This window comes from Lepidothrix coronata, unplaced genomic scaffold, assembly GCF_001604755.1.
Source record: "Lepidothrix coronata isolate B3197 unplaced genomic scaffold, Lepidothrix_coronata-1.0 Scaffold91, whole genome shotgun sequence".
Lineage (NCBI taxonomy): Eukaryota > Metazoa > Chordata > Aves > Passeriformes > Pipridae > Lepidothrix > Lepidothrix coronata.
This window is the reverse complement of record NW_016690271.1, coordinates 1,741,465-1,769,371: the sequence shown is the minus strand read 5'-3', so window position 1 is coordinate 1,769,371 and position 27,907 is coordinate 1,741,465. Positions and strand designations below refer to the sequence as shown.

Here is a 27,907-nt window from a genome sequence, read left to right as displayed (position 1 = left end):
CTAAAAAAAAAACCCAAAAAAATCCCAAAACCCCAACAACCTGCACAGCTTTAAAAGAGATCAAGCGTGCTTACTGTGTCCCAGTTTGATTTACTGCAGTTTAAACAGCTTTTAATTCTCAAGAATGTGGAGTTTCACGTGTGGGGAGGCTTTTCCAGCCCCGGCCCTTGATGGTTTGCTGGGAATGGCAATCCAAGCACGGCCATTTCAAATCAGATTAAAGCAAAAATTAGCAAGTGAGAAAAACTTGGATACACACGAGGCCTGTTTTCCCTTGATGTGCTCTAATCTGTGCTAGAAGGCATGGGGAATTTTTTAATTCTGTTTTTCTTTAAGGTAGATGTCCAAATTTAATATTGGCTCAAGCAAGCTCAGTTCCACCGAGCCCAGGAGCACTTATGCCAAGCTTGGACTTCACTCTAAATAGAACAAATATTTGTATCAGCTTGCTGAGAATGTGAGTAATAGGAATATTTGCCAAAATTTAAACAAGCTAAACTCGAGTCCTGCCAAAAGCCCCACCATTCAATTTGGCATCATTGGCAGCTCACAGGCTCGAGAGGGGCCTAAGTCTGGCAGAGCTGGGGTGTTTTTGGCAAACATCAATTTATTTCTCTCTCTCTCTCTCTCTCTCTCTGCATTTTGGAAAATTTGTGCCTCTCTGTATTAATTTATGATGTCATTAAATAATTCTTTTTGCAGTTTGAATAGAAAGAATGTTTCTTTTGAAGATGAGAACTCCCCTGAGGATGGTTATAGTGCAAAAATTCCAGCCAGAGGGGAAAAAAAAACTCCTCTCTCCTTGGCCACTCATGTTTCTGCAGTAGTGCTTCAACAGCAAAAAAATTTACAATATTTTAATTTAAGGACCTGCTCCAAGGAGGTGCCATGCACTTGACTGTGACAAGAGGCAGCCTAAATTCAATGTGATTAGAGGGGTTTTATTGCTGTGATAATAGGCTGGAAGAGAAATCATGAGCAGGTGGAAAACACCAGGTTTTGAAGTGATTTGCTCTCCACAAAGCACAGGATCAATATTAAAAATGAAAGAGAGGAAAATGTTGGGAATGGTACAACCAAAGCAAAAAGCCTTGTCCAACATGAACCTTATTTAACTGTTCAAATGTCACCCTGGAGTTACACAGGGTGTGAAAATTGCACTCCTAAGCCTGGGCCCACCTTTGGAACCAGGTCCTGAGAGAAGGAAATAAAACAGGGAAATAATCAGTGCTAATAGCACTGATTCAATTAAAATCAGGATAATTGTGATTTTTGTTAATTAGAAACTTGTTTAACAAAAGAAAAGCAAAACCCATTGGAATGAAAACAGGAGGAATGGCTACAACAGGTCAAAAGGCTCTTGTTCCACAGAAAAATAGTGGGGAAGAGGTTTGAAGGAGTATTTGGCAAATGCCAACATTTTTCATCCGTTTTTTGTTGTTGTTGTTGTTGCTGTCATTTTCCCTAGTTTTCAGCAAACACTAATTTCTGGCTTTCCACCATACATTGCTACAGTTTCGAGGAACATTTTCAGTGGGGTTGTATTGACAAACTGCTCAAAAAAGAAAAATGATGTGGGGTGTCAGCACCGTCTCCATCCTGAAGGACAAAACTTGACAAATGCAGCTTCTAGTTGGGAGGTTCACACTGATAGCAGGAAGCTGGGCCAAATTTGTGTACTCAGCCCCTGCCAGCAGGAATGGACACATCCTTGAACAAGTATTTACTAGAGAACAACATGTCCAAGGAACAATATGTACAACTATTCCCCCTCAACAGCCTCGGCCTTACGTCAGGCAGACAACAACGTGGGATGCACTTCAGCAGAGATGAAAAAAGAGTATTTTTTGTGGTTCTCGTGCCAAAAATCAGAAGGCTCAGTCCTGTTGCTGTTGAAGTCAATAGGGAAACTTTTATAGACTTCAGTATAGCAGGACCAGCCCTCTAATCTGCCTTTCACCAAGCCCAGCCTGCAGCCCTGGCTGTGCAGTTTAGGAATGAGCCACAGAGTATTTGAGTTTGATGGATGACACAGGGACACTGTGAAAATTCCACTTTGCTCATGCCCAGTGCATCTGAGCAGCTACTGAGAGAATGGACCTAATATTGTATTGTATTTAATAGCAGTTGTGAACATAATACACAAATGGGCACCTCAAAACGTAAGAGAATAAGACTCGAACCACTGATTATCCCCTCGAAATCCAAGCACTCATTTTAGCCTGAAACTTTAGAGCAGATTGCCCTGGACATGAGGAATCAATCATGAGACATCCTGGAAAGGTGATGAACTCCCTTGGTACATCAGAGTAATATGAAACAGTCAGTGCAGGGGATCCCCAGGCAAAGGGGACGGCTCCTGAGCAGGACACAAATGGAAGTGGGGAGAGGGATCAGTTCCATTCACAGGAAAAAATTAAAGTAGCCACAGTGTCTCACCTGATCAGACAGCTTTGTGTAAGGATTCGGTCTAAGCCTAACTCATGAGAGCACCAAAGGTAAGGAAGAGTGAAAGGATTTTAGCCAAATAAAAATTCTGCTTTAAATGAATCTGTTCTTCCTGCTCATCCTTTTTAAGACACAGCAAGTTCAAAGCTTAGGTAGTTTCCCCCCCTCCTTCCCCCTTTCCTTCCCACCATTTATCATTATGAAGGCAAGCAGACAGGTTAGAGGCAGGAAAACCTTCCACTGGGATTTCTGTCCAGTGTCACAGCCCAGGACTAGATTTACACCCAGCTTTAGAACCCAGCACATGCCTGTAGTTTCTCTCCATTTCCTCAGCAGTAACATGTGAGGGGAAAGGGGTTTTAGCTCTGGGTAAACATTGCCCAAGCACTCCAAGCCTGGAAGGTGTCAGTGCAGTGGGATGGAGGGGTTTGCTTGAAAAACCAAGAGGGCAAATATTGTCCTTCAACTCATACAGGACATTTAGTGATGGTTGGAACACTGATGGCCCTGTGGATCCCCTGACCATCCTCCCCAGAGTGATACAGAAATATGGGAGCAACAGAGACATGAAATCAAGAACCTGGAGACTGAAATCCCCCCAGGCTCTGAGAACCCCAGGGAAGTAAGAGCTGAGGCAGCACATCCCCCGTGAGGGCTCTGCTGTGAGCTCACTGCTGCAGACACAGCCCCTCTCCTCCCAAATGCTGAGTTAAAGGTGCAAAGAAGCCACTACTAAGTCTTCATTTGGACCAGTTATTACAGAAAATCAGCACATGTGAAGCTAAACCCCCCATACTTACCTGTATTCCTCTGAGCTGTGAGAAAACAGCTCCAACTGCAGGCCAAGGACGTCATGAAATTCAGGATTTACAGATGCTTGTTCCCTCGGCAGTGATGCAGCCCTCAGGGAATGACTCCTGCACAACATGGAAATAACATTCACTCACCTCTGGGAAGTAGTTAATTAGATTGCTGGAAAATCGGTTTTCATCCTATTAACTGCAAAAGAAGGGGAAGCAGGAGGTCAGTAACCAGGAACTCGAGAGGAGGAAAAGGTGAACTGGAAAACTAAAAAAAAAAAAATAAAGGTGAGAAAGGGAGAAAAAATGAAAATTAAAAAAAAAAAATATAAATGCCCTCTTCTTGCCATGGAGGAAAAGCAACTGGTAAGAGGCAAACAAGTTGAAAGGTTTGGGTTGTCCTCTTCACTTGTTTTAGCCACTTCTCTTATTTCATAAAGAACTATGGGTAACACAGCCAGCCTTCTCACAGCCTGAAAATGTGCAAAAGAGGAGAAAAGTAACTTTTGTCCTATTTAAGACAGACTAAACATCCCCTTCCTCCTGGATCTCTTATTAGTTCTTCAGTTAAGTCCAGTTTTGCAGGTATATGGGCCAGTCTTGATAATAAAATAATCCTATTAATTTCCAAATGACAGGGTATTCTCCTACCACATATTCTGTATGACCCTTTCTTGACAGGCTAATACAGTAATAATTCCTCACTTGGCTCCAGCACCATGCTCAGATGTTTCCTTGGAAATACTTTGTTCCTTTTCTGTTGTTTCTCGCTGGGGATGGAGATCCTTTGTGTGGCAATGCTTCCTTGAATTGGTTTTCCACAGCATTGCCTCTTTTGTGTCCTTCCCAGCTTTCCTCTCCATAGATACTGAAGTGCACCATTTCAATGAATCATGCTTTCTCCTAATAAAATATTATTTGAGTCCGATGCCAAAGGCCAGATTTCTATAAAAGATTCAGAATGAGCAATAAGTACAGCAAAAATGATTTTTGTTCTTCTGTCTTTCCCTCCCCACCATCCTTTTTTGGGGTCAGAGACTCCTTAGAAGACCAGTAGCATTAGAAGAACTGATATTTTATTTCTTTAGTCTTGTTTAAGAGATACCTTTTGTGTTGGAAGCTGAGTAGGGAGGTGTTTTTGTCTTCCTGGGAAGGGCCATCAAAAGCCAGTTCTTGGGTCAACAAAATATGTGTTTTCTAATTCCTCTGGGGTCAAAGACTTTTCCTGAGCTCTCAAAGCCCAAGGGGAATCTCCCTGGTTGTTCCTCTCCCCTTCCCACCTCCCCTCCTGGCACAAAGGTGACCCAGAGCCCAGTAAAGTGTTCAACCAAATATTTGGGAGGGTTAGGAGGCAGAGCAAAGCTGAGCCAGGGCTTCCTGGCAGCATGGAGAGCTTGGAATGAGGGATATGGTTACTGGCTATGAACAGCCATTACCCAGAAATTCAGGAGGAGGATAAAAGGCAGCAGACAGCCCAGTAAAAGTCACTGTAACTCAACCACAGGGATACAAGGAGGAGCTGCTGTGCATGGCCCACCTCAGCAGTGAGTGACCACAACCCCTCTGTCCTGGTGGACATGGTGGCTCGCCGTGTTCTGGGTGTTTTGTTGCCTAAACTGGCAAAATCTTCAGCTTTTCAAGGTATCAACAATGTCTTTCAGGTGTTGGTACAATGCCCTGAGCAGGGGAACAACTGGGAATTGCCAATATAAAGTGATAGGAAAGGCTGTCCTCACATTTCATTTAATAGGGTACATTCCTTTTTGTAATATTGCTGAAAGTCCCTCAAATATAAATGAAACCAAAACTGTTCTTTTACTTACTGCTAATAACAGCCAGTTGTACTGTCCTTGACAGCCACATATAAAAACATTCAAGAAATATTTTTAAATGTCTTGCTCCGTGGTAAAATACTGCACTATAAAGGAGACTTCTGGAGATGTTACCTAAATTAGCCTTGTTCAAATGCCTCTGTGATATTTAATCATAATAATAAAAGCCAGAGTGCTTTTGCCTTTCCATCAGAAACTAGTTTTGCTGGTCCCAGCTCCATCCTGCCAACGTGGTGTCGTGGTGTATAATTTCATAGACACAAAGACACTCCACTACCATAGCTCTCATTATTAAACAATATATTTTAATTGTCACCACCTTTCTCATATAGACATGGGCCAAATCTACCCCTTATTGGCTTCAACTGAGCTCCACAAGGGATGAATTTGGCTCAATATATATAAAACATACAGCAAGTCAAGCAATAAAAAGCAATGTTTGGGTTTCTTTTTTTATGGCACTCGGTGCTTTTTTGCCATAGGAACGCACATGCCTGGCCAGTAAAATCCCATGATAAAGGACTGAAGTGTTTAAGACTTCATATGCAGAATAGCCCTCGGTGTTTAATTACAATAGCAAAGATGCCATGTTATAAAAGCATTTCTTACCTGGAGAAGGGATCCATGCTCTCCAGTGAAGCTTAATTACCCAGGACACGCTGGGGTTTCCCCTCTGGCAATAACCTCTCACACCAATAACTCCTCTATTCCTTTGGACATCGGAATAGCTGAATATCGTTAATTTTTGGTCTAATTTCCTTATTTGCACTGCAGCTTTCCAGCGGTGAAAGCACCGAACATTAGAAGAGCTTCATTCCTGGGACATTCCTCTTCCCTTCTTGCCGTTTTCCCTCGGAATTCCGCGCTCCCTCAGCCCGCTCTGGCACTGCTGCTGCTCCCCCATCTCCCCTTCCCAGCACACTCAGCTCCAGATGGAGATTTATGCATTTCCCCCTCCCGTGATCCTTTCCTGCTCCACCAGCAGCTCCATCCCAGGCCCAGAAGATGCAAATTTCTGCAGAAATAATTTACTTAAGAGGTTAAAGAACAAGCTGGGAGTGCCAAGCCCTGCCGAGGCCGTGGTTTTACAGCTCTCACCCACAAACACACAAATCCACAGGCAGGGCACAGAGCAGCACCTCAGGAGCCCCCAAATTCCCCATTATTGTGGGGAAACCGAGTCTTCAGCATTTATTAAGTTGTATTAGATTTACAGCTCAGGCTTCTGCTGAGGTTCATAAGGAGAAGATTCGAGTTTTACGTAGAAAACGCCGCTTTTTTCTTCAAGGCGGGGAGGAAACGTCTCCCTTGGCAAAGGCTGGGATCTCCAGCCATGATTTAGAATCATCACCTGCCTGATCCTCCTCATCCTCACGCCTGGATCCTCGGCTTTTGATGAAGGCAATTTCCTGAGTGCATGTGAGAGCCTGTGGCTGCAGCCTGGAACAATCCTGCCTCAGTGCTTCCCTTGTGTTGTTGATCCTTTAATTTCCTCCAGCCCCAGCTCCTGCAGGGGACTAACTCGAAGTTTTATGCTGCTCTTTTGGACTAATCATTTACGACTGACTTAAAAAAAAATAATAAAAAAAATAAAAATCCCTTCTCTGCTGCTACTGCTCCATGGAAGGGTCACTAATTGGGATGTACTTGTGGCCAAACAGCAACACAGGCTTAACAGCAACCTAAAAATCCTGCCCAAAGCTTTATAACCAGAGCAGTTCTTTAGAATCTTATTCCAAAATTCCAAAATCACCTCTGCAGTGCAAATTCTCACACCTTGAAAAGCCAGGCCAGCAGAAAGTCGTATAAAACTGATTAATGGGTGAAATCACAGCATCAAGAGAAAGATCTCCTGTTCTGATGGCTCTGAGTGTTACACACAGGGCTCTTACCGTTTTATATATTAAAAATACAAAGTGGAAGAGTATCTGCAATTACTGAGAGAAAGGCACATGCTGGATTAACATGTGCCTTAGGGCTAACTGCTGACTAAGGACAAAACAGGAAACCAGATGGAATACAGAAGGGACATACATTAATTTCTCCAAATTGTTGATGTTAGTGCTCAGTAAAATGGAGATCAAACCAGGGGTTTTATTACATAAGAAAGCCAATATTCATTTAAGGCTATTTTTGTAAAAAAAGATCTATTAAATTCCAACTTAAAGCTGAGAATCTGATGCTCAACCCTTAGGCAATGGCCTTATATTTTATTTTATCATGTTAATTATGTAATCTCAGATGCACATCCTTCCAAATGCATTGTTTGAATAGTGCAGCTTTTTTAGGCTGTTCTGTTTGGGAATATCACAACAGTTGTGACCCAAGCTTGAACACACAGACATGAACGATCAATTATTACAGTTATTTCTGTATTTTCATCCATTTTAGGTGATCAAATTGTCCTCGAAGAATTTTTTTTTATCAAAGGGTAAATCTGTACAACGTTTGATGCATTTTACACACAACTACCACCATAAACTATTGTTAAATCTTTAAATTAATACATTAAATTTAAATTTAAATTAAATTTAAATTAAATTTAAATTAAGTACATTACCTAAAGTAATTTAAGTACATTGTCAAGACTAGAATTGGGGTTTGCAGCTATTTTTGGCCCCATCTCAGCTCAGACTCACTCCCCCAGTGTGGCTGAAAACGAGGAATTCAACCATTTCCCACGCTCGTGATAACACTTAAAAAAATTAACAATTCAATAATTAAATAACAATTAAAAAAAATCCTCTGGCAGCCTAAATCAAGTGTATTCCAGGATACTTTAGGGACCAGAAAGCAGGAGATGGGAAGGCTGGAGGGGTGGTTTATGGGGATGGTTCCACAGGGCAGGACCAGCCGATTTATTCGCTGCTAATTCCGTCCTTAGACGATCAGACTTAGGCTGGGCTGATTTCAGCAGGAAAATCTCTGCCTGGAGATCAGCACTGGGCTCAGGCATAAGATCCTAATTATTTGAAAGGCATTTGTTTTCATAGCTCTCTTTTTTTTTTTTTTTATGTGTCCAGGTCGATGGCATTTTAATGCCTTATTAAAAGGTTGTTTTACAGCAGCCCGTCTGTTCCCTCTCTGTGCCCGTGTCTGTGCTCTGGGCTGAAGGATTTTGCCTTTCATGCTGCAGGATTTTGCCTTTCCTGCTGCCCAAAGAAATATTTTCCAAATTCCCTGTAAAAGTTGTCGATATTTCCCCAGACAAACAGTGTGAGGGTTTTTAACCTGCTCTGAATTGACACTGAGACGGGAGATGTGACATCCCTGACTCTCCATTTATGGCCTGCTTCCAAAAAAGGTTCATTAAAGGATATGCTTGGTAGTTTGGGCCCAATTTTATATGACTTTTTAATTACATAAACAACTGCAAATGTTTTAATTTCTGGTTTTCTTTAATTCAGTTTAAATCACAGCAATACAAAATATGCCAACGCTCCCCTACTGTGTTTCCAGCCCAGGCCTCTAAATGCACAAGACATAAAAAAAAAAATAAAGCAATTCAAACTTGGAATAAAATGGAATTGATGCAAAGTTTTTACATCAAATCACTTTGAAGTGCCTGCAAGGTAAACAAACATTCAAATGTCAAAAGGCAGATTTAAATACGACACATTTACCAGCATTCAGACAGTAATCCCAGTGAAATAGTTCTTTTAAACATGTGGTGAAGCCTTTGCTTTGTTGAAGTCAAATGGCAGAACCCCCACTGAGTTCAATGGGGCCAGAATTTGTACCCAGGTAACTCCTTGCCATCATTCACACCCAGATATTGTGCTGCCTCTCCACTTGTGCTGAACAACAGCTTTGTGGGAGTTGGCATTAAATAACAAAGTACTTATCTGTCTTATTAGTCCTGATGAATACGTGGCCTTTTAAGATAAAGTATTATCTGAATTGCCTGTTTTCAGTCCTTGAGGGTTCTGCAGCAGCCAGCAAAAATGAACAGCTGATGGGAGCAGCCAGACCTACAAAAGAAATAGTATTTTAAAAGTACTGTACTTATGGGGGGGGGGGAGGAAAAAGCTTTGCCTTTGTACATAAAGAGGTCTATTCATTAAAAGAAGTTTTTACAAATGTGGTTATTTCAAATAGTTAAAAAGTGTGAAATACACTTAAAATGAGTGAAATTCGTGGGTTTTCCTCTGGGTTAAATATGTGCCATACTAATAAAGCTCTCCTCACACCTCTTCCTAACTCAGAGGCAAATGTTCTGAATTGAGGGAGCTCAGCACTTTGCTGGAATGGACCATGAGTTCTCCAGGTCCCAGCTTTGTAAAGATTCCTGGGCTTTAAAGGGATCCAGAGGATCCACAGGATGTTCCCTGTGATGCAGGTCAGCATTCCTGGGTAACCTGTAGGAACCCAGCAGTACCACAGATTTACAACAGAGCTTTTACAAAACTTCCAGAACTGATTTCCCAGTGTTTGACCCTTCCTACTGCTTTAAGAAAGCTTCAGACAGCTTTAAAATGAAACAAATGTGTTAAAAGCTGATTATTTATAAGCACCCACTTTCCTTGCTTTTGTTCTTTCAGTTTTCAGTGCCCAGAAGTTGAGGTACCATTGTTTAACATAAATGTGTTCAAACCCACTTCCCTTTGATTCAGTAACTCTGCAGTCATGGTCTGTTGCTGCACATGTCAGTGAGACACTCAAAATGTAACATGACATCTCCATGATGGTTTAGGTACACAAAACCAAGACATTTTGGAAAGCATGACTTAGATACAAAAATTTTAAAGCTGAAACTCTGTTTGCTGTCGCAAAATCCCCTCGAATTTTCATAAAACTTGGTTTAACGTAGCAAGGAAATGATCAGTCTGTTACTTAGTTCACATGCACTGACCTCAGAAATCATAATGATATTTTATACATGAATAAAGATAAAAACACATATGTCTCAGCCACGTGGTGTTCCACCAGCCCTTCACTGAGGTACAGATTTTCTTTGCTTCAGCTGCTGGTAACGAGGGAGAATTGAACAGCAGCAGATCTTCCTGAACACCAGCAAATTAATAAATTTCAATTTATTGCCACATACTTATGTCAGGAGAGAATAATGGAGGACAGAGCCATGTGTTTCCTCAATACAACTGTGGATTTTAACAACACAAAGTACTGTGCACAGCAGGAATCCTGTAAAAGGATGTCTTTGCCCACCGCTCCAACTCCGCATCCCGAGGGAACACAGACTTCCAGGAGAGCCACTTGGACAACTGGGGATCAAACTCCCACTTCTCTGGTCCTCATGTTCTGGGATAGGGAAGCATTAGGGATGAACCTCCAAGGCTGCTCTGCAGATAAAGCTGTGCTGGAGCCTGTCCCACCCCATGGAAGCCCAACATTCCCCCCTTCCACGCTCCGGAGTGCCGAGGATTTGTCCAACCCATATATCCTTCTCCAAGAAAACGACAGCGAAAGCGCTCTCCAGATTTAACCACTGTCAGATGTTCTTTGAGCAGAATATTCATTTCTCTCCTGAGAACATAAATGTTTGGTTGTAACAAGCCACCAGCCCCTCAATCCTTTGATTTCCTCTGTCAGTGCTGCCCCCAGACCACGAGCACGAGCATCTGTGTCCAGCCTGGGAGGTGTTTGAAACGTGGGGAGGCGAAAATGGGAGCAGTTACAAGAGTTTTTTTTTTTAAAAAAAAAAAAAAACAGTTTTGAAAACATTAAATCACATCGTGCCAGCCACTGAAATGGTTTCCTTCTCACCAAACTCCTGCAGTCGTTTTACAATATCATCAAAGCCACAAGAAAATCTGCCTCAAATAGTAGGAGGAATCCTTAAAAAAAAAATGCTTAAAAACCCCCAGAAACCTTTACCTGAGTGCCACTGTCTGGAGAGCTGGACAAGACTGCCCTGCCTCCATCTTCCTTTTGTCTGTGAAATCATTCCCTGGCTGGCTGTGTACTCACAATTAATCACTTCTGCTTCCAAGGATCCACTTGTCTTTGGAATTCACGTCAGGTTGATGACTTTCAGTGTATTACAGACCATTTGTAAACACATCAGTTCACATTTCAATGTTTTACTTTGTACCAAGATACCATCTAGAGAGAGTTAATCTGATCCAGACATGCTGGACCACAGCTCCTTCCCATCCTGGAAGTGCTGCAGGTGCCAGGCTCTCCATTAAAATTAATTTAGAATTTAGATTTCTTAGTGCAAGAGAAAATCATCCTTCCCTTCAGAACCAGCAGCCAAACTTTCTGTAAATGCTTGGCTCTTAAAAATACAATTCCCACCACACCAACCTTTATTTTGGTAAAAAGATACTCAAGCAGTAGCTGCTGGAGTAGTTGAGTGCTGGAGCAGGAAAATCTCCTCACTCCAAATCAGTTATCTTTAGACTCTCTCCTTCACCTGGGCCACTTAATTAAAGAACATTTCCAGGGATTTAATTTGTAAGACAACACTTCCAGCATGTATTACTCTATTACCAGTCATAATGAACTCCAAATCCTCCCATAGCTTATCCATCATTTTAGCTACATTTCTTGCTCAGAGGAGGATGAATTCTCTAAAGCAGTTTCCCACCTTTGGAAAGCTCCATGTCTGCCAGCAGTCACTCTCCCTGCTTGAGCCCAATTTATTCTTTTCCAGTCCCACCTTGTCCAATAACTCCAGTTGGAGAAAGGGGACTTTATTCCATTCATTTCACAGATCCTAATATACATTCAAAAAGTAAACTGCTCAAATCTAGAGAAAAGCTTTGAGCTTTATCCTCATTCCTTGGAGCTCAGCACTTTCAGCTTCATGTCCTCACATTCCCTGAACTGATTGAAGAACATTCCCTAGACATTTCTGAGGCTCTGTCCTGGCCAGCCTCAGAACAGCTTTTATGGCCAATTTTTTCTAATATTAAACTGAACTACTTCCTTTATTTTTTTTCCCAGCTGCCAATTTTCCTTGTCTTACAAACGAAGATTATCACTTTTCCTAATTGTAGAGCGAGGGCAGGGATCAGATTAGGACTGTGCCTTTCCATCACTCCTTTTACAAACCTTGACTTACAGGATTTGGCTGCCAGGAGCTCCACTTTCTGCCCACCTTTCCAGCCCTTCCTCCGGGCTGGGATTTGAAAGGACCAGATGTGCTCCTCCCAAAGCCCCCAGCTCAGAAGTAGAAGTTTTGTTAGTTTTGAAGTTGATCTAAAATATCCCACCAGACTATTTTTAAATTTCAAATTACAAGCATGTTTTTTCCTCCTCATTTCTTATCTCACTGACTGGCAATGATTTTGTTATACTTCAAACGTGACCTAAGAGTCTTTAATTTCGCTCCAAAATTAATATTTTAGCTTCTATCTTCATCTGAGCCAAACTTTCCTCCTTTCTGCTGTTTTGTGGTAATTCCTGGGTGATGGCAGTCAGATTGCTGGACCAGACAGTGACCTTGCCATTCAGCCTTGGAGGTCTGATTCCAGCCTTCCCATCCGGCCTGAGAATTCCATAGATGTCCCCAGACCTTTCTTTCTTATCACAGGTCTCAGTCCTTCCAGAAAGGGCTTCCAGATGTTGCAGATTCTTGTTGCAATTCCATCTGGCCCCCTTTGATTCCTGTGAGTCCTGCAGAAAAACAAGGCACTTGTGAAAAAAAAGAGGAAAAAAAAAAAAAAAAGAAGCAACAACTTTTCAGATACTGGTGTTTAAAAACACTGTCTGGATGTTCTGAATTAATATTGTGCTGGAAGAAGCCAAATGGCTGCATGCCAAGGCTCAAGCCAAGGTGTATTTTTATGGCAAAGCTATAAACCCACAAAATAAGTGGTTTATAATGGAAATTCTGACACACTTTTTAATATTAAGAGCAGAAATACACTGGTTGTGGCAAGGAATTGTTTGCCAGCTGTGGCACTCACCTGTCAGCTGCGCTGCCTGAGGGATCCTCCTGCAGCTCATCCTCCTTCAGCCACGTGCTTTGGGGGCAGATGGGGCCAGTCAGACACAGCAAGTCCTTCTGGAGCCTTTCAAAGCCCTTCTTCTGGCTGATTACAGGGAAGAGCACAACTGGGATTCCCAGAATCCTGCAGTGGCTGAAGCTCAGGCAGAGCTTTCAGCAGCTGAAAGAGGGGGGGAGGTTTCCTTGACACTGCTCCTTTTGAGTGGCACTTCCACAGGGAAAGGCTGGGAAGAACTGTGGGATTGAGCAGAGGAAGGACTGTGGGATGGAGCAGATGAAGGACTGTGGGATGGAGCAGGTGGCCTTGCTGTCAATCTGAAACTCAGGCAAAAACCATCCCTGGACACTTGTGGATTCCCAGAGCTGTGGATCAGCCCACGCACAACTGGAGAAAGGAGAAACCTTGAGCAATATTTAGGATATTCTATCAGTGTACACAGGCTATTGATAAGCTGTGAATGTGAGAATAATAGAAAATACTGGCAACAATGATAAAGGACTAAAAAGAATTCCATAAGGCTGAAATATCACAGAAATAAATACTATATCAAGCACAGTATAACTAACACAGTATAACTCTAATTTGAGTTACAGGGGGAGTTTGGTTTGCACATGAATGCTCTAACTACATTAGTAGTCTCTCACCAACATACCATTTACAAAAGACATATTTCTATATATATATATATCTCAAGGGAAAACAGGAAGAAGTGTGAAAAGGCAGAGCCAGTTTTCATTTCCATGTTCAAGATGACAGTATTCAATACAATGATGACAATATTCAATACAATGGTATGTGCTGGCTCTAGATCTGATCTGTCTGCATGGCAAGTATTAAAGCTGAGATTTCCAAATACAGTTAGAGGGGTTATGGATGCTTTTCCCATCCCAAGCATCTTGATTTGCAGTCAACATTCTTCAGGAAAACCAAGGAAGAAAGGAGTCAATCTTTGGTTGCCAGAACAGAAGTGGAGACCTGTGTACACACACTTATATTTATATACACAGCTTGAACTTATTTCATACTTGAGAAAAGATTGGGAGGCAAAGGGAAGGAAATCTAAACACTGGCAAATAAACACAGGATGATGGATGGAATCCCCAAAGCAGCATCCATGCCTTCTATGGTGTAAGATCAACTTTGAATGCACAGATTAACCACAGCAGGAAACAACAATGTAGAAAGCTCTTTCTTTTAAATAAAATGGAGGGGAAATGAAAAATCACACATTACTTCAAATTAATCTGCACAGAAATGAACTAAAACATTTGTGAGTATGAACCAGAATTCCTGCCTTTACTTTCAAGATCTTCAATTAACACCCCTGGGAAATTTAAGATAATTAAGTTAATCTTCTGGAGGGTGTGCTGGGTGAAGGGAAGCAGAGCTTGGGGCACATTAACTGGCTGCAGTCTTTAAGAGAGTCTAAGAGCTTAAAGACACAACCAAATTTTACTTGCAACTTGAGGATATTATTCATAAATGTGCATTAGCTTAGTCAGGTAGATTCTAAGGGCATTTATAGCCCAGAAATTAAATCAAAGCTAAAACAAAAGCCATCATTTCATTTTGAATCACAAGCAGGGCTTGGATTGGGAATGTTCTGTGGTTCTCCACAGAGCTTCCTGGAAAAACAAAATGCTGCCCTAACAATCTAAGGCAGGACTGAAACACCACTGGCCACAAGGAAATGTTGGATACAAGGCAAGGATGAGATGGAAGCTGATGGAAAGACAGAATATGGATGAATCTTAACAAAGACACTGCCAGACACACCAATAATTAGGCAATTAGGAGCTGCAAACTCAGGAGAAAGTTTGGGTGCTCCAAGCACATACACACAAGCACAGTTAGGAACTAACACTAATGTTTAAGTTTTAAGCTCTAAAACCAGCTCTGATGCAAGCTGGGGAGCTGCAGGGCAGCAGCAATGGGTCTGAAAGGAAGGAGCCTCGGCAAGAGGGTTTATTTTGATTTTTGGGGAGATCGGGCTTTTCTTCATGATTAGTTTCTTGGTGATTACTTAGGTGAATTTTTAAACATAAATTAATGCCTCTGTTAGTTTAATCTCTATTTGGATGCCACTGGGAAGGAGCCCCAGAGTGGGGAGCTCTTGTTGCTCCCCAGCCCAGCTCTGCAGATCTCCAAGAGCCACAGTGCTTTCCTTGGACCAGCTCCCCTCCTTTTATTAGCTCCTAGATGCTTTCCTGGGTAAGAAAATCAATGGAAACTGGGATTTTTCCAAAGACTTGTTTTGGTGTAAAACAAAGATAGCCCAAGAAAAGTACTTCAGGCAGAAATCTCAGGACTGAAAAATTAGACCGGTAAGATTTTAAGACTGAGTTAAAAGTTATGGGTTTTCTTGGGTTTACTTTCTTTGGAAGCAATAGAAACTTAAACCTCCCTTTTTTTTTTTGGTGAAACAATGCTCAGGACTCTTGAGGGTCTGAACATCACCTTCTGATGTGATTTAAGGGATTAGTCATATTAACTATTAGATTTAAATAATTTAGATTTAAAGAGAGATACACAACTCAGACCCTTCCAGTCCAAGCAGCAGAAGAACTCCAGTATTTCCACTGTGGCCTGGGAGCAGGATATGGAAAGTTGGAAGGTCAGTGGAAAAAATCTGTGCCACAGGAACTGCATTTTGTTCCCTTTTGAAATCAGCAGGGGAAAATCGAGGGATTCAAGCCATGGGTACAACCCCAAGCAGGGGCAGTGGCAGCTGGGGGGGAGCTGCTGCAGCTCGGGGTCTGTGGTGGGGATTTGGGAAATTGGGATCTGGGAAATTCCCTCCCCAAAGTGGCTCCTTAGAGCACTGTGCAAACCTCCCCTTACCTGGGCATTGCACAGAGGCAGGGAATGGATCCATTGGGAATGTGTCACACTTTGGACGGAGCAGAGAAACCCTAAAATCACTCAGGCAAAGATAAACCTGTTCCTTAGGTCCTGCCTAGACCATGGGAAGGTGGTTGTGTCCCTCACTGCCAGCCTTGGAGCATGTCCATGGTCCTGACACGGCTTTGCAGGACCAGTGTTGGCTGGAAATATCCCACCAACCCAGCTCTGGGGGACAAGAGGAACCTGCCAGAGCCAAAAAATGGGGTTTTGCTGAGCTACTTCTGCTCAAACCTCATCTGCAGGCGAAGGAGGAAACCCCACCATTCCCACGCCGAGCACAAACACGGGAGGTCCTTTCCTTGGAGAAGAGGACAAGCCCAGGGATAACTGTTACAACAAATACTTGAAAACTTGGCTCTCTTCCTTCACCTCCACGAAACCCAACGGTTAAACCCCCAAACTGAAGTTTCTGACTGACTTTTAGGAAGTATTTCTGCTTTGAAAGAGTTAAGAAGCGTTCCTTTGATCCTTGTGTATGAAATATTCCAGCTTTCAGAGCGATCACAGGCCACGTCCAGTCTCATTTTCAAGTCCAATTTGTGGCTTTTAACATTGACAACGTTATTTTGAGGAAACACAAAAAAATAGAATTCAGTCAATACTGTTTATGTCTGGGGTGAAGTCACAGATGGTACAAATTGAAGTTCAGGTCTTCAATTTTTTCCCATCTTTTGGAATTTTAAACTGTGCCTGCACAGGACAAAATTTCTGCCTTCTCAAGGCTCCTTCCCTGCCTGGCTCCAGCTGATTTGGTTTCTACCTGACAGTAGGAGATACAAATTGGCTAAAAGTAAATTCTGGATCACATTAAGGATTATTTTGCTTTCCAAGCAACATTAAAAGTCTATACAGTATAAACCACTACAGCAAAGAAATATTTATATATGAATTCTTTCCACACAAAAAGAGACTGATTAGGAAATACAGCACAGAGCTTTCTTCTGTCAGCATTGTACCACATACAGAGAGCTGTCTGAAAAGGTGAAATTTGGGGTAAAATTTGGGGTGCACAGTGGGAGAGACCCCTCGGAGTGAGGATTAATGGAAAATGAAGAGCTGGAGGATGTTCACAGACTCTAATATGAACCACAGCAACAATTTAAACACAGATCAACACAAATAAAGGTTTATATTGACAGGAATATTACCTAATGTAACACATGCCATTTTATATGTAATAATAATTGGAAAAAAAAAAGGGGGAAAGGATTGGCTCAATCCTGTAAAGGCTTTAATGGGAACACCAACAACATTTTCACGTTTTCCTGTCTTATTTGTGATTGTTTTTATAAGATTGGATAAACTGTACTACCTTTAGCTGCCTTAGGAATAATATCTCTAACAGTTTGACAGTGCAAGCCATGCAACACTCCTTGTGAAAACTGGGCAAGAAGACAGCAGTGTCTTTTTTTTGGAATTTTTTTCCTCCCAAAGAAAACTGGTACGTGCACCTTAGGTTGGAAAACACAATATTCCTTCCTGTACTTTATTTGCAGTAGCATTCCTCTCATCCATTTCTACCAGAAATAAAAGCAGGAGAATATCTTCAGAAGGAAGAAAAGCTCCTGTGCCCTCAGAGCTGCTGCTCCCAAGAGACACCAACAAAATTAGAAATAGGTGGCAAAGATAAAGCGAATTAAAGGCTTGTAAAAAAAAAAGGACCATCCCCTATCTCTGTCCCTTTCCAACAGCCATCCCCATCTGGAATTTATTTCTAGGATGCCCGTTCCTTCTCACAGGTTCAATGCTACCCCTTTCACACCACTGAACTACTGAAAGGCCTCGGAATTCCGGGCCGGAGCGGCCGGAGCCCGGCGTGTTTCCCAGGGATGCAGCTAATGTGTCAGACTTGTAAAATAGCTCTTAGTGCTGGAGCTGCATTTAGGGAAAGAAGGAAACTCACTTTAAATACTTCAGGCTTTAATATCTAGTCCATTATGCTGCAGCAAGGTCTTGTAAAGAGTCAATTATGGGATCCTTCTGATTTGATCCACATGCAAGGGAAATCCGCTTCTCTGCCTTTAAACCCCCGGCCTAAGTGTCCTGTTTAAATAATTAGTGACACTTTTTCTTTGATCAAATTGATTCACATTGTTATTCTTTTATGTTAATTTAAAGCTTAATCCAGGTAAAATCCAAGACAGATCTCCGAGCCATCACTCAGGGAGCTTTTACAGAAAGGCACTGGGGTGAGATTGTCCAGAAAAACACAGGACAGGTTAAAGACAGTAGGGAAGGAAAATGCCTTTTTTTAGGGCTTTTTTTCCTTCTGAAAACCCGTGAATCACCAAGCCACTTAACGGCAGTAGCATGGGTAAGCAGTGGGACAATTTGGAAATAATTGGGAGTGGAGACACAAAGCTGGCACAAACTCCAGCACAAACCCCACTCTCCAGCAGATTTAATAACGAAGCCAAAACCTGGGCGTTTTCTGCTATTAAAAATGTGTTAATAATGGAAAATATTTTAAAATAAACTGCAGCTACTTTTACTTATATTCTTGTTTTCTCCTCAAAGCTCAGTTGCCCAGGTTACAGGGGAGTTACCAGCACTGAAGTTGGAATGGTTTCCAGCCAGACAGAGCTGGTGAAGGTGCTCAGCCAGTCACTACAGAGAAGAAAAAATACCTTCAACATTTATAATTTCATGTCCACACCATTGTCTTTAGTAAGGTATTTCTATAAACCTATGAATGAGAGGCTGATAATAAACTTACCTCTAGAAGTACAGAAATATTTAAGCTTTTTCCAAGCCCATAAATTCAACTTGCTGTACGTATTCAAATAATTTGAATTAGTATCTCTCCGCTGAGGCAAAAATTAGTTACATAAATAGAACATGAATAATGATAATTTCTGGATATCAGTTACATTCTACCATAACATTTCAGATGCATGTATGCTTTCTGGTAATAATTAAAAGGTTATGTTTCCAGACAGCAGCACAAATGAGGTACAGGAACTACTTTGCTAAAATATTGATGTGTTTCTCCAAAAGATTTGATGGAGGAGCACTTACCAAGTGTCTTCTTAAAACATTACTGCAACAAAGAAATAATAACAGAAAATATTCCACAATAATTAGAGGGAAAAAAAATAAGGCAAACAAGATGACTGCTTTGTTTATCTCCATGACAAAATCCTTGAGCAAAACTGTTTTATAAAATGACTAATGGGATGTAATCGCTGCAGAATTCCCACTTGGGGCTGAAGAGCTGGGTCTGGAGGACCTCTGCTGTTCAGGCTCTGCACAGCCACACGTTCCCTCAGCAGCCAAGGGGAACAACCTTTAGAATCTCCAATCTTCAGGAATTTCTCAGGCTCTACAGCCACAATGAAATCCTCAACATTATCGCATTTAGCACAATAAATTCAGTGCTTCTGTCAAAGAGTGTCTTTTACTCTGTCATTTATAAAGTCAGAGACTGCTGGGAGAATTCCCAGAGGAGGATTTTGGTTCACCTGCTTCAGTTTGGACACTGGTGACGAAACTTGGAGACTTGGGTGTATTTTCCTCTCACCATTTCAAATGGAGTGGAGTGAAAATAAAATTTGCAGAGAACATTGGAGACACCAAAGTACTGAAGGCACAGCGGGTACAGGCAGGGGAGCTGTGCACTGGTAAAACCCTCACAGGGATAGGAACAGTGTCCATCTTCTGGGACAAATCAAAACATGGAACACCCAAAAGCTGGAGACAACCCAAGAGCCCAGGGAGGCTGTTTCTGATATCACAGGACAACTCAAAGCAGCACTAGAACCAGATCAATGTAAATGAGTCACTGCTCACAAACACCAGGGACAACAGAAATATCTAAGTTAGGGCTACAAATGCCAGCGAGGAAAAGAATACCTGGATATTAAAGCAAGGAGCCACTTTTGGGGAGCAGGAGAAAGGTAAGCATTTTATTCTGCCCTTTAAGCTTGGGAAAAATTCCCCTTCTCTGTAACATCTGAGCACTGTGAATACAGAGCCTTCACAGAGCACTGTGAACACACCACCTACAGACCTGCACGTGCCACATGCTCACAAAAGCAGCTGGGCTATATCCTAATCTGGTTGAGCCACTGATTTTCTGTTATTTTAATACCAGAATAATATGATTTTTAATAATAATTTTTATTTTCAAGGAGAAGTTGGCCAGCAAACTGTTACCTAGAAGTCACACCTGTTTCAACTGCTTAGACCTTCCAACATGTGAGAATTATGAGCAGTTGAAGGAAAAGGACAAGAGCAGCAAAAATTTGCACCTTGAAGAACGTGAACTTGCTGTTTGGCTGTGGGATCCCCTGCAAAGGGAGGCTGCAGCAGGCAGAGTTCCATCCCCAGCCTCCTGCCCTCGACAAGTATTCTCCTTTTAGAGGCATTAAATCTTGGCAACAGCCACCGCAGTTCCCACTTAAGCTGCAGTAAGTCCACGTACAGAAGGGCTCTGTCAACATATCGGAGTGGAAAGATGTTTGGATTAACTAAGAAAACCTATTTCAAATCTCAGATAATAAAATGCCCTCCTTTAAATCCTAATTGCAACTTTCCTCCCGTGTCTCAGGCCCCGGCAGCAGCTGATGTGCCGCTGCAGATCAAGTGTTTAGTTTGATAAATGCGGCTTAGGGGGGTCCCGGTATTGGTGACTGCCAGAGTAGCTGAATAGGATCCAGGCTCCTAAAGGTGATTATCTGCCTAAAGAAGGAAGAAGATGAGCACAGGACAACCTTGTTTGTCATTTTGTGCACTTAATCAGACAAAGCTCCTAATGCTAAGAGCTTCTCTATGCCATCCAAAATAAAAACAAAAGCGGCTTTCAAATAAATTACACTACCATTTTACAGAGGGGGGAAATCCAGGAGCAGGCGCCGGAGAATTGTCTTGGAGTTGCTGTTTTCCAGCAGAAGAATTTAGAGCTGGAGCATTAAATCATATTCCCGGAGTCTTTTCCTTACCCTGCTGAGGTTGGAGTTTGTTGTAGCTGGATGTCACTACACAGGACTCATAAAGCAGCTTTTTTTTTGTTTTAAACATGTAGAAAGTCACAACATAACAAGACCTGCCCTTTTAGTTTAAATTGTTCTCTAAAAGAAATAGAAATACAATGTCCTTTGCAGGAAGACTGACAAGGTTCACTCACTAACACCCCTTCTCTGTGTTAACACCAGGGCACTGCTTTAGCTTTGTGTCTGTACAAAAATAATCACAATAAGTGCATAAAGCAATTTTAATGTGGTATGACAGAGTGGTGTATTCCTCACTTATAATTTAATTTACAGAGCACTGTATCTACAGAAGGGCAGGGAGCAGGGTTCCCTTACACCTTCCTTTCCTATTAAAAACAGACATTTTCAAAATACATACAACTGAACAGCATTTTCAGTGGGGAGTGCCCCGTTAGTTAAATGACAAATAAAACAAAAACCCCAAACGTGAAGAAGCAAAAGGTGCTTAAGTAACATCACTTCAATACTAGTATTTAAAAAAAACCTAAAGGAGTCAAAAATCTCAACTGAAATGCACTCAAAGCAGAAAAAGATACACATTCAGATAGCATTTAATGTAATTCACATTATTATAATTTTACAGCAATTGAATTCCTATTTCATGTTGAAAAGCCCTAGGCTGCACTTCTATACAGAAAACACCTATTTATTATAAATCTATAATATTTAGCAAATAGTCAAGCAGCCAATTGTCTAAATTCTGAATTAAAGAGCATTTTCTCTACACCCTCAGCCCTGAGCAGGGGCAGGGAGAGGGACACTCCCAGAGCAGTCATGCAAGGACCAAGAATTGCACTTTTTGGTCCTTGACCACTTCCAGAATAAAAAAAAATTTCACAGCTAATTCTTTCCAAGTATCATTTATTCCCATTCATTTCACGGCTGAAAGGTTTTGATTATCGACTCTGTCACTCCAAACAATTTCCAAGTGTCTTGTAATCACACCTAATTCCACATCCAGGATAAAGTTGTTATACTTGTAAAGGTATTTGTCCTACTTTGAACATTACCAAACTGTTTTCTCTAATCCTTTAGGAAACACCCTAATGAGGCTCATCTAATGACTTCTGTGAGTTAGGAAGGCAAACTAAAAGATTTAGCTCCTCAGTCTGTCTCTAAATCTTCTAAGTGAAAGATGATTTACAGTTAAGCTACGAAAAATGTGACCACTCTGAGGTCTGGAAAGTCTCCTTGGGATTGCAGGGAACTCCAATCAGGAGCAAAGATTGGGTCTCACTCCCCCCAGCTCGGCTTACCTGGGCAATCAGCAGCTGTTGGGAAACATTCATTAACTTAGAAAAGCTTTCTAGACCTGTCTGAGCTTCTGTTAGGAAAAAAATGACTAGATTTTTGCACTGGAAACACTGATGGGGAAGGTTAAGTTTATTATTCTGTCCTCGAGACCTAAAACGATGGTTTTCTGTCCCACTTTGAAAAATGTTATAAAATCAAATAAAATATAAATGGTTACAGTGACAAAAAGCAGTCATCTCAATGCACTGAGAGAAATGAAAAGAGAATGTGGGGTGGTTCTTGTTAGGATGGAGTTAAACACCCATCCTTTTGGAACTGAACTCCTGAAGAAGAAGAGAGGACAGTACTGACCTTACAGAAGCCATAAAACACTTATAAAGACAAGACTACATTTTGTTTAGGATTTAAAGCAAAGATTTAACAAGTGTTTCACAGTGAGCAAATCAGGAGGTGAGAAGGGGAATGGAAACTATGTAATCCAATTAAAATATAAATTTGTTTGTACCAAGCTTTCGAAGGGTGATGTTTCTCTCTTGCCTTGTCAGAGACCCATTTTCCAGCACACCCACTACAAGCTCCATCCCCACTAACTGGGTCTCTCCTCAGCACTCCCAAATAGGCTGGAATTTGGAAGACTGGACCCAGCACTGCCCAGTTAAAGCACCACCAGCTGCTCCAGATTAATAAAACTCAAGTCTCCAATAAACCAGGACTGAAATTTTTAATTCATAATTAAACCCTGTGCAGTACAAAAAAACCCAAAATTGAACCTGCAGCATTTCTCACTTAACCAGAGAATTCCAGCTAAATGATATCTGGGGACCTTGCACTCTAAAGTCAAAAGATTTATATATATATATAAATACAGATATATAAAAGCTTTTAAGTAAAACAGCCCAGGGAATATGCAAACGACATCTCTGAAAGTAAATTCGATTCTGATTGTAAGATCAAATAAAATTCTTCACTCCTAATTAGAAGCAAAGAGGACTATTTCCTTGCAAAAATACTTTTCTGTCTTCAAAATAAAGTTCTGTAGGTTAGGCAGGAGTTTTACAGCTCATTTGATGGCCCCACAATAATCACCCAGGGTCTGAACAGCTCTGCTACAGTGACACCACTGTGCAAAAACTGAACACAAGAACAAGAAGTGAAGGAAAGACATGGGGTGGAAAGGAAAGCAGAACCTCTGAAAGGAAACTTTGAAATGGCTTAGAATAGAGGTGAATGCACACCCAATAGATTTATTCATAGAACCAGTAAAAAGATTGGGAATGAAAACGAAAGCCAAGATGAAAGCGGGCAGGTTTAACCCCGCGGGTTCACGTGCCCGTTTTGCCTCCCTCCTCAGAACACATTCCAAGAGAAAGGTGGGAAAGAGCCTCTTTCCCTGTTCAAAGGGCCAAGCCTTGTGCAGTGCTGAGGGTTTGCAGTTGGAGCAGCAGCAGGAGCACACCTGCTGAAACACTGTCCTGCACTTCATGTTTACCTGGGGAATGAGAGCTTGGGGTTTGCAGTTCCTTGCTGGGACAACATTTCAAAGGTACTTTGAAAAGGTTATTTTTTTCACTGATCAGCATTTGACTCTGGAGCTGTTCTGGGGTTTTGTCTCCAGTTCTGCTGTGCTGACCCCAAGTTGTTGTTATGAATAACTTGCTGTTCACAGAACCTGTGAAAAGTTGAGTTTAACTAAGGATCAAATGAAAGCACCTTCAAAACCACAACGACTTCAGGGTGTGACCTGAAACGGGAAGCCCTTCAATGTTCTGGATTATTGTTTTAGCACATTGATGTAACAAAATCCTATATGGAACCTTTATCATGCACTTGCAAGGCTCAAGGCTCTCTAAAGCTGATCATTATTTCTGCTGACAAAAAGAGAACACTCGGGTGGGTGACTCAGGCAGAGCAAAACGAACATCAGAAGCTGTGAATTGGTTATTTGTCCTGAAGAATATATTCAAAGTTTGCTTTGAACTCCCCTGTGCTGGGAACTGGGAACAAAGTGAGACAGTGGAGGCAGAGCAAACACAGCCCATTTCTGACTTACAGCTCCATTGTCCCCAGCGGGGCTTTTTTCCCCACCTTTGCATTGGGAACAAGGACAGGATTAAGGAGAAGCTCCTTTGTGCCATGAAAAGCATTGATTCCTGGTTTTGTTCACAGCACAGCACTGCCAGTCCATCCACAGCACCTACCAACGAGTAATTCGTATTTATTTTACAAATATTCCTACAGTATTTCCGATTTCAGGGGAAAAAAAAGCGCTCTGACAAAGGGCAGACACGGGATTGTTGTTCTCAGGAACAACTCCAAAAATAAGGTCAAATCACTGTCAAATAAATATGCAGAAGCTGCCCATGTGTTTGTCAGAGACACATTTTTGTCCTCTCCTAGCTCTGATAATACAAATTACTCACACATTCTTCAGAGGGAATTTATGCCAGGCTGACAGCTCTTCAAATATTCACTTCCAAGCAGGTTATGTTTTGTATTATGCTGCCACTTAGGAATATTTTGTCCATTTTACAAAATTTTACAGGATTCTGTACAAATATATATGGCAAATCACCTGTTCAATTAGTGCTAATCACACTAATGCTTAATAGTCCCTGTTCTTATTTATATACAATGTGACTTATAATCAAGTAAATAAATGTATATCTGCAGGCATCAGCATTAAAATCTTAGAACTCTGGCAGGCCAGAATGCTCAGTTACATTGAAGAGAAAAATTAGTTACATTTGAAAAGTAAATTAAAATATATATATATATTTCCAGGTTGCATATAAAAATATGAAATTTTTTCAACAACATGATCAATTTTTATATTAATAACTTTTATATTATTAACCTCAGAGCTGTTCATTCAGACATTGGGGCTGGGTGAAAATAACACCAGTGTTCTGCTGCCACCTGCAGCTGAACCAAGAGTCCTTGTTTCCTCAGCAGTGCTCATGGCTGAAGTTATCAACTATTTTCAAACACTTAAAATGGTTATAATCCCCAAATCTGTGGGGGTTTCATTATCTTGCATTACTGAAGAAAAAAATGGTGAGAAATTCCAAAGGCTGATGCACTTATTGGAGCAATTCATAATAGATCAGGAGGGAAATAAATGCAATAAAGCATTGAAGAATATGAAATGTATGTCAATTCAGTACTTGCAGAAAGACTATTTCCAACTGGTCTTTACTGAATATTTTTAAAACTGCATTAATAACTGTGGTGATTTTTAAATTTCTAATCTGTTCATACCATAACAGCCAATCTTACTCTACCCTTCCAATTTTAAAATTGCTGTGAATATTCACATCAGCACAAACCAGAGTATTAAAATCTATATTATAAAAGTGCATTAGCTCTGGGCATAAAACTTCTGTATCAGCTGTGCTCCCTCATTAAGTGCTATCCCACAGGCTGGAATATTCTATGCCTCCTTCTGGGCTTCCCAAACAGAAACCAGGAGTAAATAAAGGAAAATATAAGAATTTATTGCTCTTCTGCACGTGCCATGACAAACCAGGCTAACACAAAAATAGAATTCTGTGTCTCCAGAGCAATCTATTAACAAAAAAAAGGGTAGAGAAATAACCCCCAAGAAAACACTGTTGTGTTTTCAACCCAGAAATGTTCAAAAATAAATGTGTTCACTACTTGTTATCATTTCTACAAGCTTCAAATCTACCCAACCTTTCATTAATAAACCCCTCCAAATATTTCTAGAGCCATCACAGACACCCTTGTCACAACTTCTTGTGCTTTCCTTGTCACCACAATGTATAGAAATAGTTTCCTGAGATTACAGGTCCTTCCTCCTGGAACGAGGCAGCAGCAAAGATCTGTCCCAGCCTCCCACCACATCCTGATCCTCCTCTCTGGGTGTGTTATTCCTAAACACTTATTGACATCCAGAAGTCACCCAGCCCTCTGTCTGACATGACATACAAGACTTAAGTCACACAGTCATAGAAATGAAATGAGCCTCCCACTCATCTTCCAGCATTGTGTAGAACGGTCCTAATTTCTCTGTAATCTCTAAAATAAACAAAGCCACTGCCAAGAAAGGCTTGGAAAGCTGGAGATTAAACCAGAAACTTTCTGTAACAGATTTACAGCTCTGAGTGGTCAGTTCTGAATGGCTTAAATTGTTAAAGAATGAAAGTTATATGCACACACCCATATCTGCATGTGTGTATATCTGTGTGTGTTTGTGTCACACATGTACATCTATTTTAAAAAAAAAGGATATAAAGGTATTCCCTAAAGCAATGAACAGGTAAAAAATTAAATATCCTGCATAACTTATCACACATTGCTTCAAGATCTAGAAGTCAAATAAGTATCAATGTTAAATCAGAGGAGGAGGTAAGAAACTGGAAATAGAGAGAAGAAATGTTAGATACCAGTTGCATGTGTTTGAGAAGCAGGACAGAAAATGTGCCCAGACATCAAATAAAGTGACAGGTGGTGTCAGTGCACGAAAGCCCAGCAAAGGAGCAGGGAGAGCTCAGCATTCCCAGCCTGGGGATCCCGTCTGACAGGCTGGGACAGCACTGCCCACCCCAGAGCTGCCTGCCTGCCTTCCTGCCAGCCCCACTGCAGCTCCCCACCTCTCCTGCCCACCTTATTATCTTGGAAAATGTAGTGAAGGCCTAATGGCATTCTGATTTAATCGTGGCCCAAAGAAGGGACTGCCCTGGCCTGGATTTGGCTGTCACACAGGAGCACATCAATCCCTGGAACCACCACAGCACGTGTTTACAGCAGGATCCCAGCACAGCCCTGACAGAAATGCAATGAGATCCATGTTCTACATTCTCAAACATCTGAATTACAACAGATCACGTGGAGCAGCTCTCAGGAGCAGAGATGGGTTTGTTGCTCTAACAACAAAACCATCAGGCAACGTTTGCTTGTTGAATTCCAGGAGGATGCCATGTCTGCTCCTGGCACCCTCTCCCAGAGCTGTTCCTATTGATTTTGCAGCTTTCCAATTTATAAAAAAAATACAACTCCTCCAAATGTGTGTGTGTGTGTGAAAGTCATCACTCCTGGTAATGTCATCAGCCACGAATTATTGCTGAGCTACAGCGAGACTTCTTTCAGAGTTTCTTTTGGCACTTCATGTGCTCACTTCCACTTTCTGTCTGAAGCATTGCAAGATCATTAGCCAAAGCTGGAATGCAATTGGAGAACATGCAGGCTGACACAAGGATCTGAACCAGGATTCCAGGGAGAAAAATAACTTATCAGGCAGATATCCTTATTGCTTTAATATCTGGCACGGCGTTCCCTGGGAAACCACTCCGGGCGAGCGCCACAGACACTCCCGGGAGCTCCCGCTGGGTTTACTGCAAGTTCCTGATGGCAAAACAATGCACACGTCTGGTAGCAATCACAGCTGGGCATGATACCACCCTGGAAAGCAATTCTGTGCCCCCAAAAGGGGGATAAAAACCATCCTGACCCTTCTTATTCCCGACTGAGGAGGCCGTGAATTTACCCAAGCACTGCAAGAGCAACAAAGCTTTGCTGTCCACGAGTGCTCCACGCCCTGAGTTGTGCCCACAGGCTGACAGAGCAGAGCTGAGCCTTCTTCAGCTGAAACCAGAGCCAATAATACCCCAAGAATGCAGAATGACCCTACAGCTCCTGCTTTTTGTTGGCAACTTCTTCCCATTTCCTTGAAGGGAATCTCCTCTAATGAGTGACCTGCTGCAGCTGCCCGGGGCCAGTTTTTCCAGCTCAGGTGAGTGTTG

General features: G+C 41.7%; 1 protein-coding gene across 3 annotated transcripts in view; it reads right to left on the bottom strand.

Moving 5' to 3' along the window:
- Nucleotides 1-8,243: 8,243 nt before the first annotated feature.
- Nucleotides 8,244-27,907, bottom strand: part of BRIP1 (BRCA1 interacting protein C-terminal helicase 1) — a 94,496-nt gene continuing 74,832 nt past the window's right edge. For 2 of the 3 annotated variants that reach the window (XM_017821709.1, XM_017821708.1), the window contains exon 26: nucleotides 8,244-9,051. In XM_017821709.1, the coding sequence (XP_017677198.1) occupies nucleotides 8,959-9,051 (93 nt within the window). In that variant the 3' untranslated portion in view covers nucleotides 8,244-8,958. The remainder of the gene's footprint in view (nucleotides 9,052-27,907) is intronic. The other variant, XM_017821710.1, reaches the window with a different exon arrangement.